The sequence below is a fragment of the Capra hircus genome, chromosome 1, assembly GCF_001704415.2.
Source record: "Capra hircus breed San Clemente chromosome 1, ASM170441v1, whole genome shotgun sequence".
Classification (NCBI taxonomy): domain Eukaryota; kingdom Metazoa; phylum Chordata; class Mammalia; order Artiodactyla; family Bovidae; genus Capra; species Capra hircus.
In genome coordinates, this window is record NC_030808.1 from 504126 (window position 1) to 515103 (window position 10978).

Sequence of the window (10978 nt, forward strand, 5' to 3'; positions counted from 1 at the left end):
AGTAACATGATTTTAATACTGATGAAGAGGGGACATATGGTCTTTATTCATTTATTCATTCTTTATTCATTTGTAGTCTCTCATTCCTATATGGTAATGGCTGTCTGAAATACATTTGTTACTTCTAGTAGAACAATTACTTTGATAATGTATAACAGGATAACTTTTCAGTTTAGTTCAGTTCAGTCGCTCTTTGCGACCCCATGAATCACGGCACGCCAGGCCTCCCTGTCCATCACCAGCTCCTGGAGTTCACTCATACTCATGTCCATCAAGTCAGTGATGCCAGCCAGCCATCTCATCCTCTGTTGTCCCCTTCTCCTCCTGCCCCCAATCCCTCCCAGCATCAGAGTCTTTTCCAATAAGTCAACTCTTCGCATGAGGTGGCCAGAGTACTGGAGTTTCAGCTTTAGCATCATTCCTTCCAAAGAAATCCCAGGGCTGATCTCCTTCAGAATGGACTGGTTGGATCTCCTTGCAGTCCAAGAGACTCTCAAGAGTCTTCTCCAACACCACAGTTCAAACACATCAGTTCTTCGGTGCTCAGCCTTCTTTACAGTCCAACTCTCACATCCATATATGACCACAGGAAAAACCATAGCCTTGACTAGACGGACCTTAGTCGGCAAAGTAATGTCTCTGCTTTTGAATATGCTCTCTAGGTTGGTCATAACTTTTCTTCTAAGGAGTAAGCATCTTTTAATTTCGTGGCTGCAGTCACCATCTGCAGTGATTTTGTAGCCCCCCAAAATAAAGTCTGACACTGTTTCCACTGTTTCCCCATCTATTTGCCATGAAGTGATTGGACCAGATGCCATGATCTTCGTTTTCTGAATGTTGAGCTTTAAGCCAACTTTTTCACTCTCCTCTTGCACTTTCATCAAGAGGTTTTTTAGTTCCTCTTCACTTTCTGCCATAAGGGTGGTGTCATCTGCATATCTGAGGTTATTGATATTTCTTCCGGCAATCTTGATTCCAGCTTGTGCTTCTTCCAGGCCAGCATTTCTCATGATGTACTCTGCATAGAAGTTAAATAAGCAGGGTGACAGTATACAGCCTTGACGTACTCCTTTTCCTATTTGGAACCAGTCTGTTGTTCCATGTCCAGTTCTAACTGTTGCTTCCTGACCTGCATACAGATTTCTCAAGGGGCAAGTCAGGTGGTCTGGTATTCCCATCTCTTTCAGAATTTTCCACAGTTTATTGTGATCCACACCATCAAAGGCTTTGGCATAGTCAATAAAGCAGAAATAAATGTTTTTCTGGAACTCTCTTGCCTTTTCCATGATCCAGCGGATGTTGGCAATTTGATCTCTGGTTCCTCTGCCTTTTTTAAAACCAGCTTGAACATCTGGAAGTTCATGGTTCACATATTGCTGAAGTCTGGCTTGGAGAATCCTGAGCATTACTTTACTAGCGCGTGAGATGAGTGCAATTGTGCAGTAGTTTGAGCATTCTTTGGCATTACCTTTCTTTGGGATTGGAATGAAAACTGACCTTTTCCAGTCCTGTGGCCACTGCTGACTTTTCCAAATTTGCTGGCATATTGAGTGCAGCACTTTCACAGCATCATCTTTCAGGATTTGAAACAGCTCAACTGGAATTCCATTACCTCCACTAGCTTTGTTCGTAGTGATGCTTTCTAAGGCCCACTTGACTTCACATTCCAGGATGTCTGGCTCTAGGTAAGTGATCACACCATCGTGATTATCTTGGTTGTGAGGATCTTTTTTGTACAGTTCTTCTGTGTATTCTTGCCACCTCTTCTTAATATCTTCTGCTTCTGTGAGGTCCATACCATTTCTGTCCTTTGTCGAACCCATCTTTGCATGAAATGTTCCCTTGGTATCTCTAATTTTCTTGAAGAGATCTCTAGTCTTTCCCATTGTGTTGTTTTCCTCTATTTCTTTGCATTGATCACTGAGGAAGGCTTTCTTATCTCTTCTTGCTATTCTTTGGAATTCTGCATTCAAATGCTTATATCTTCCCTTTTCCCCTTTGCTTTTCGCCTCTCTTCTTTTCACAGCTATTTGTAAGGCCTCCCCAGACAGCCATTTTTCTTTTTTGCATTTCTTTTCCATGGGGATGGTCTTGATCCCTGTCTCCTGTACAATGTCATGAACCTCCATCCATAGCTCATCAGGCACTCTTATCTAACCCTAACTTGACTTTTCAGTTAGGGTCCAATTAATCAGTTCAATCAAGTAGGCAGACTTATGAAGCCTGCCTACTGTAATTTACTGTTAGTTTTTTTAGCTAGTAGAATGGCAACTTACCCTTTTTCCCTTTCCAAGTATTGCTTTACCCTTTTCAGTTTTATTTTTTAAAATCTTCATTCAGTTAATGTTAAAGCAGGTGTATATAAATATGTGACTGTCTTTGGTGGGCATAGTGTATATTAAGTTATGTGTTCTGGTGCTATGTATTCCTGAGACATAGAGCTGCAGAAATGAGCAAAATCATAAAGCCTGTTTTTCACACAGGTGCTCGAGTTTGGCTCTTCATTGGTTTCATGTTGATGTTTGGGTCACTGATTGCTTCCATGTGGATTCTCTTTGGTGCCTATGTTACCCAGAGTAAGTATTTATTCCTCTTTTCTTTCATAGGAGAGATTCAGATATGTCTTTTCTATGTGGCTTAGTTGGCATCTCCCCATGGAGTAAAATTTAGTGTAATTACTCAGCTTCAAGCTAAGACTCTGTGTAAAAATAAAAGTTGTTTAATATAACTTTTTTGTGGGGTCATTGAGTGCAGTGGGGTAGGCTCGCTGGGAAATCCAGGCCACTGACAAGACCAGGTAACTCTCAGCCATCTCTCGAGGTTCTCATTCCTTTCTTATCCTAGGCAGCCAGGCTCTACACTAGAGGCCTTTTACTGAGGGTCATGGTCCTAAAAGTGGGAACCCTGCACAGGGCTACAGCCCCTTATACACAACTCGAAAAACCCACGAAGTGCTGAAGGTCAAGAATTTCATAACCAGCTTGGCAGCAAAACCTGACCTAAATTGACCTGGTGCTCATTATTATCTTTATTTGCTTTAGTAAGCATTCAAATGTTTTATTATGGGAATATGGTTGTATTTGATTGTGGGATACTAGTCCAAACCCAGTTGCAGGTGCTATGTAATATTATGCCCTGTGTTATCATTCTTAAATCTGAAAAATTCTGAGTTCTAAAACATGTCTGGCCCCAAGGATTTCAAGATAAGGTGTTATGGACACCAGTATCTTTCTGTCCACTGATACATCTCCTCTCCAACCCCAGTGTCTAATTTTTTATTCATAGGTACAAGGGGAGTCTTTTAAGTGCAAAATTGAAGACGTGTGTAGCCTTCATGTAGAAACTGTTGATGCAGTGGAGTGAGCTCTTAGTATACCATTCTGAGTCTTGGGACTGTTTCAGTCACCACAGCTTTCCATCAGGGAGGTGGTGAGAGGTTTTGAAAAACAGGAGCCAGTTGTACCCTGTACTCCTGGAAGCGTCCAAAGAACCTTTCACTGGTCTCCCCTTCACTGCGAAGATAGGGTCAGTTTCAGATGACACTTTATTCATCATCTGATGCTTCTGTCTTTGGAGTCTCTTTGTCGCTCTGCTTAACTGTCACATCTCCTTGTCCCGACCCCCAGCTGACCTTTTAATGTAGTGATAGGATCCCTTAAGTATCATAGGTTGATCAGTATTAGATTTTGGAATACCTGCATCTTTCATTTTGTGCAAAATAAATAGGTATAAGAGGTCAGTGGTTGACTAATGTTTAAATAATACCACTCACCAAATATATCTAAAATGTGTTGTTTTAGTTAATTAAAAATACTATGGAGCTTGCAGTTGTTGGGCTGTACCGTGTAGCGTATGTTGGGCCGTTCCATGTAGCGTATGTTGGGCTGTTCCATGTAGCATGTGCGATCTTCCTTCTGCCACCAGTCAAAGTGCAGAATCCTAACCACTGGACCGCCAGGGAATTCCCTTTAGTGGTTGTATCTTAATCTTTAAAGATCCAGTACATATTGAGAAATTTCTTGATTATGGATCTCATTTTCATATTCCTACAGCACTGCTTATTACATATACTTAAAGTGTTTTGGCCAAACCACACAGCCTGTAGGATCTTAGTTCCCTGACCAGGGATTGAACCTGCCTTCCCTGCAGTGGAAGCTTGGAGTCTTAACCACTGGACCACCAAGAAATTCCCTAGGTCTGCATCTTAGTTTGCAAACTGAACATGCATTTACTTCAGAGAGCATTTCTAGCACATAGTTCAAATCTTTTAGTGTACAGGTTTCCTGGAACTGTCAATGACAGCAGCAGCCAGCAGCTACACAGCGCTTCGTGTGCAAGCGCTGCCGCGAGTGCTGGGCACAGCCTGCCCTCTCGCTCTCTGTGAGTGGGTGTGCTTACAGCGTCCATTTTACAGGTGAGGAGAGTGAGGGATAATGGGTTAGACAACTTGCCCATGATCATGCATTTAGTCAGTGGTAGAGTTGGGATTAAGATCCCGGGGTATGGCTCAAACTTGGAGCTTTTAACCATGTAGCTATCTTGTTTGCTGTGATTTCAAAGGCTACAAATTGAATATTTCTTCATCCCACCTAGTATTTTTAATCAACGTTGATTGTTTTATAAAAGTTAATATCCACAAAATTTGAATCATTTCCAATGTTTTCTTTTTCCTTCTTAGAAAGATAGTGACTCTTTTCTCCAGGAGAATATGATGATGAATTCTAATGATTCTTTTCCCATATGTGTCAGATTTATGAAATAAAACTCCTAAATTCATGAAGGAAAATAAGCTGAACAGACTGTTAGATCATCAAAAATGTAATTTGCATCTTTCTAACATTGTATATTCGTAACGTTGTGTATTTCTGTCACTGTGTACTTCTAGCATTGTGTATCTCTGACATTGTGTATTTATTGGCCATGGGACCTGACAGATGAGCTGCTGCTTCCTCAGCCGTTCAGATGTAGCGGAAACCATAGCAAATACTTAAAACAAAAAGAAAATCTAGTAGATTCTTTGTCTTTTATCCAGAATGAAAGTAACCCTTTGTTTTGAGAGAATAAGGTTGGCATTTTCTTATATCGGTTTCGTTGTAGATTTCTTTTTTCTTTTCTTTTTCTGGCTGTACCATGTGGCTTGTGGGATCTTAGTTCCATGAACTGACTGAACCCTGAGATTGAGCCCTGAGAGCAAAAGCGCAGAGTCCTCGCCACTGGACTGCCAGGGGATTCCCTCATTGTGGATTGCTTAGAGTTAATGAATAATAGTAGTATTTTATAATATACAGAGCATTATAAATGTCACAAATACTTTGTTGCTGACCTTTGCCTTTTGTAATCTTCTGATCTGTTTTACTTTGTATGTGCAGATACTGATGTTTATCCAGGACTAGCTGTGTTTTTTCAAAATGCACTTATATTTTTTAGGTAAGTTGCCTAATTTTTAAACTATATGTGTATACCATTTACAGAAACATCATCTTTATTATAAGAGCAGCATATGCAATGAAACCTGTATAAATCTACAATATATGAAACATGAAAGTTCTACTATTGCATAAAAGCATACATAAACCACTTAATTAGGGGCCCTGCTATATGCGGAGGCCTAAGGTGGATGCTTTATGTATGTTAACTTTTAAAATTCCCGTGTAATTGTCTTAAGTATGTGAACCAGATGGTGCTCCTATTTTATCAATGAGAAAATAAGACTCAGAGGCTTACTTAAGTTCACTTAATAAGCAAATGCAGAACAGGGATTTGGACCCACCAGACTGTTGTTTCCATAGGCTGTGTTTTGTTAAGAAGCCATATCATGTACCTTCAGTTTAAAAAAAAAATAGAATTAATACATAATATGCATGTCATATACAAAACCTGATTGGGGAATTAAATTTTAAGTTTTTTAAGATAACTTTAAGTAAGATAATAAAATGATCAGAAGTGTTTTTTAGGGGTAATCCTCTATAAAGCTTCCAAAATGAAGCCTGTATCCTTTGCTTTTTGAGATGAAAATGTCTTTTAGTGTAAAGATAGGTAAGTGCTTAAGGCATCATTTATAAAATTACAACCTTTACCCTACACCTCACTCACTGAAGCATTACGATCTAAGCGTTGAAGAAGTTTGTTTTCGTCATTGGTTTTAAGGAGTTAGATTATGGAGGGCTGTGGTGTCGTTTTCTTCATATTTCTTCTATTTGGGGTTCACTGAGTTTCTTGGATCTGTGGATTTATAGTTTCCACCATACTTGGAATCTTTTCAGACAGTGTTTCCTCAGATCTTTTTTTCTGTCCACCCTTCCCTCCTGGGTTCCAGCTATACACGTACTAGGCTGCTAGATGTCATTCCACAGCTCACTGGTGCCTCGTTCTTTGCGTGCTTTTTTCCTGCCTCTTCGCCCCTGCTCTTCTGCCCACCAAGTCTCCTCTTTTCTTGTTTTCTCTCTGTGTTTCATTTGGGTTAGTTTCCACTGTTATATCTTTAAATTCACTGATGGCTGCTTCTATCACGTCTAATCTGCTGTTACTCCCATCCAGTGTGTTTTTCATCTCAGACATTGTATTTTTCATCTCTGTTAACTTGATTTGGGCTTTTATTTTTTTCACCGTTTCCACGTCTCTCCCTAACATGCTTATGCTCTTCCTCAGTCTTGAACATATAAAGTATGTTCATAACTATGTCAGTGTCCTTTTCTAATTGTGTCAATTCTCAGTCTGTTTCTATTGATTACTTCCGTTTCCTTTTTTCATTCTGGGTTTCTTCCTCTGTTTGCCCTTTGCTGGGGGCTGGACTTTTGGGTGTTCCTTTAAATGTTTTTGAGCTTTGTTCTGAATGCAGCTTAGTCATTTGGAAACGAGTTGATCCTTTGGATCTTGCTTTTAAGCTTTGTTAAGCAGGCCCAAAGCAGCTTTAGTCTGGGATTAATAGGGCCCCCTTGCTAAGGCAGAGAGCACTTCTGAGTGTTCTTCCTGATGCCGCATGTGTCCTGAGGTGTCCACTCTGCTGTGAGATTATGAGGTATTCCCAGCCCTTTGGGAGCTCTGGGAACGATTCTTTCCACTGTTTCCTTCCCTTTTCTTGGGTAGTTTCCGCACATGCATCTACTGTCAGTACTCGGCAGAAGCCCATGGGGCTGTACCCTCTAGCTCTCTGTCCTCCACCTTGCACACTCTGGCTGCTCGGCCTCCCTGAACTCTCAACACTTTCCTCACCTCAGGAGACCACTGTGCCTGGGTTCCCTCTTATTGTGGCCAGGGCAGTCTTGGTTTTGAAAGATGTGTGACTGTTTCTGCGTCTTGTGATTGTATTTCTCAGCGCATGACTGACACCCTTCTGGGAATACGTTGAATTTGCACAAAGACGTCTTTGGTACTGTTTCGAGATCAAATTTAAATTCAGATTCAGCCCTTTGCAGGGGCAGACGAGCCTATATAAATGACAGTTGGCTGAACAGAAACCGTATGTGTGTAAAGGCCTGTGCTCACGTGGCAGTGGCTGGTGCATCAGCTGTGCGCCCCGCCCAGAGGCCAGCGAGTTACCCAGCCAGCCGCGCTTCCCGTGTGCCGGGCCTTTTCTGAGTGCGGAGGGCAGCTCCTCCTCCTCTGTGTGCAGTGCCTGCTGGTCCGCCACGCCCTGGCCACTCACTGGTGAAGTTTCTTAAGGTTCTGTTCTAGGCCTCTTCTCGACTCATTCCTTCTCTCGATGAGGTCCTCTTTGCTGGGGACTTCAGTTAGTACCTGTGTGCCAGGGAGCCACAGCTGTCTATCTCTGTGACTAAACCACGTATTGGATTCTTCCTTATCCACTCCTGAGTGGCTGATGTTTCAAATCTAACACAGCCAGTGTACCCAGAGCTCAAACTCCTGGTCCCAGAGTGTCCCATCTTTCTGCCCTTTCCTTCTTCCCCTCATACCTTGCTGAGGTAATTTCTTCCTTCCTTCTCTCTCTCTCCTCCCTCCCTACCTGCCCGGGTCTTCAGGGCTGTGGGCAGGTTTTCTCTAGTTGTGGAGAGTGGGGGCTCCTCTTGATGGTGGTGTGTGGGCTTCTCACTGTGGTGGCCGCTTCTGTTGCGGAACATGAGCTCTAGGTGCATGGGCTCAGCAGTTCTGGCGCACAAGCTTAGATGCCCCGTGCCATATGGGATCTTCCCAAACTGGGGATTGAACCCGTGTCGCTGCATTGGCAGGTGGATTCTTAACCACTGGACCCCCAGGGGAGTCCCACACTCCCTTTCTTTTAGATCTCAGTTCAGTCATCACTTCCTTAGGAAAACCATGACCTCAAACTAGGTCAGATCCTTGTCTCTCTCGGTACCATGTGTATCGCTGAGTTGGGATTTGGCTTTCTCCCACTGGTGAGCACATTTATCTAGTTTCGGCTCATAGTCACATTCCCAGTGCTTAGCCAGGTGCCTCGTGCCCGGCCCATACCCTGTACAGTAACTTTTTGTAAATGAATGCAGAATTGCATCATGGTCTGCTTTAGGATGCTTCCATTTTGGTAGCTCAGATATTGTAGAACCCTGGAGATGTGAGTGACTTTATTGCTGGCCACGATGAGAAATGTGCCCTTTCCTTACTGGTATCCTATCCAGTAACTTCAGGCTTTAAGAAGATATTAAACTCAGCCATGAGGTCCACAGACTGCTTTCTAAAACACGCAAACTCAGACCAACAGCACCAGTCTTTAATTTTAGAAGCTGATAGAAAGGATCAGTGAGGTACCCATCAAAGCATATTTAGAAAATGAATTCTCTATTGTGTGATTTTTACCTCACGATTTATTTTACTATCTTTCCAGCACTCTGATCTACAAATTTGGAAGAACTGAAGAGCTATGGACCTGAGATCACTTCTCAAATCACGTTTTCCTTTTGTTATATTCTATCTGTAGATAAGTTTTTATCTCAGTATAATTTACACATTGCCAAATGGAATAGATTGTACATTAAATGTTTTGTCTCTTTACACTTTTATGCCCTGAGTTTTTAAATAGTTTTATGAAGTTTCTGTCCTTTTTTTCCCCATTGAATTAGATTGTTAATATGTACATAGTATACGACTATATAGATGAGATGAGGAGTGTCAGTTTTTTTAATCTTGAAGACTTAAAGCTTAATCTGTTCCCTGAGCCAGGGTTGTATCATCACGGTCATTGTAGCATTAACTACTTTGCCTGATTTTCAAAGATGTGCAAAAAATACAGCTCCACATATCTGAAATAAGCACTGAGCCATTAAAAGGGGTATTTTAGCAAGTTGTAATTTATTTTGGCTTAAAAATGAGATTTTTTTTAAAGGAAAAATGTTCTTATGTATAAAAAAAGTGGACTTTTATATGAAGATTTTTAAAAATGCCCGAAGGACTAGTTTGAAAACCTCTTCTAAAAAACAATTCCTCTAATAAGAGTTTATTTGAGAAAGGGTAATACATGGTCGCATAAGCTCAGTTTTACATGGCTGATGTAAAAAGACTGTTAGGCAGCTCAGCAACATGCTTCTTAACAAAAGCAGCTTAAACAGTTGTCTTTTGACAGCCTGCTATTATCTGTGTTACCAAATTCTATATCAAGCAAGTTTGAAGACAACTGCAGTTTAAAAGCATGAACCATATAACAAAAAGTGGAATAATTAGATTCAGGATAAAAGCACTTCTTCCCAAAGGGGATCATTATGACCTAGTGAAAAATTAGGCATTTCATCCACTCAGTGACTTGACTGCAAGTCTGTCTTTGCTCTAGCTCTCAAAACTTTAGGTGAACTCTCCCTGCAAAATACATCTCTAACCGGAAAGTTCCTACTCCAGTCGAAAGCTGCTTTTGCTGAGGATGAAATACTGTATTTGCACTGTGTGTATTCCCCTGAGAGATTTCAAAGGGAGAGCTGGGTCTTTATTTCATCTTTAGCTTCCCTTTGGTTTTTTGTTGGTGCACTTTTTTCCTCCAGAAGGACTTTTCTAGAGCCTTTTGTTGTAAGACAGAATAATATTAGTGATATTATACGCAGCTTCTAACATAAGCCGTGTTTTGCTTAATGTCTCTCCTCTCTGAGGTTTTACCGCGCACAGAGTATGAAGCAGTTGTGGAATGCTGTGCCTTTGTCTGATATCATCTTGTTTAATCACTTTCTCTTTGTTGTTTTTTCCTTCAAAAATACCATCTTGCTTCCAATAAATTGTAAGACTTAATTACATGTTTCCACTCCCTTGTAACTTGTTGCAATAAATATTACTTCTCACATATTGTAATATTGTTAAATCTGTTGGAGAAAACAAACTCTAAAATTTGGTTTGCTGTTCAGTTTTCAATCATTTCCAGTGGACCTGGTCAAAGAAGTGTTTCCCTTTACCAAAAAAAAAATATATATATATATATGTATATATATATATATTTTTCCCCCTGTTGGGGGCAGGGGACACAACTGCTCAACTTGTGAGATTCTAGTTCCCTGACCAAGGCTCAAACCTGGGCCCTCAGCAGTGAAAGTCCCAACCACTGGACTGGCAGTGAATTCCCAGGAGAAATATGTTCTACTCAGATTTGTGAAGGCTCGGAAAAGGTGATGACACCCCACTCCAGTGCTCTTGCCTGGAAAGTCCCATGGAGGGAGGAGCCTGGTAGGCTACAGTCCATGGGGTCGCGAAGAGTCGGACAAGACTGAGCGTCTTCACTTTCACTTTTCACTTTCATGCATTGGAGAAGGAAATGGCAACCCACTCCAGTGTTCTTGCCTGGAGAATCCCAGGGACGGGGGAGCCTGGTGGGCTGCTGTCTATGGGGTCGCACAGAGTCGGGCACAACTGAAGCAACTTAGCAGCAGCAGCAGCATTGTGAAGGCTAATGAAGGGAAGGCTGACTGAAATAGTGGCTGCTGTTTCTATTTTTGACTCTGTCATGAATTTGTTTTTTAATTGGGAGCAAATCACTTGATTTCCCTGTTTGTTTCCTCATTAAAAAAAAAAAAGAATGTTAGTATCCACT

At 41.3% G+C, this 10978-nt stretch overlaps 1 protein-coding gene across 1 annotated transcript in view; it reads left to right on the plus strand.

Annotated features, from left to right (window-relative positions):
• TMEM50B (transmembrane protein 50B) overlaps positions 1-10237 on the plus strand; it is a 40630-nt gene extending 30393 nt beyond the window's left edge. Inside the window, exons 5-7 of the mRNA XM_018046388.1 lie at positions 2484-2576; positions 5370-5427; positions 8801-10237. Of these exons, the coding sequence (XP_017901877.1) occupies positions 2484-2576; positions 5370-5427; positions 8801-8846 (197 nt within the window). The 3' untranslated portion in view covers positions 8847-10237. The remainder of the gene's footprint in view (positions 1-2483; positions 2577-5369; positions 5428-8800) is intronic.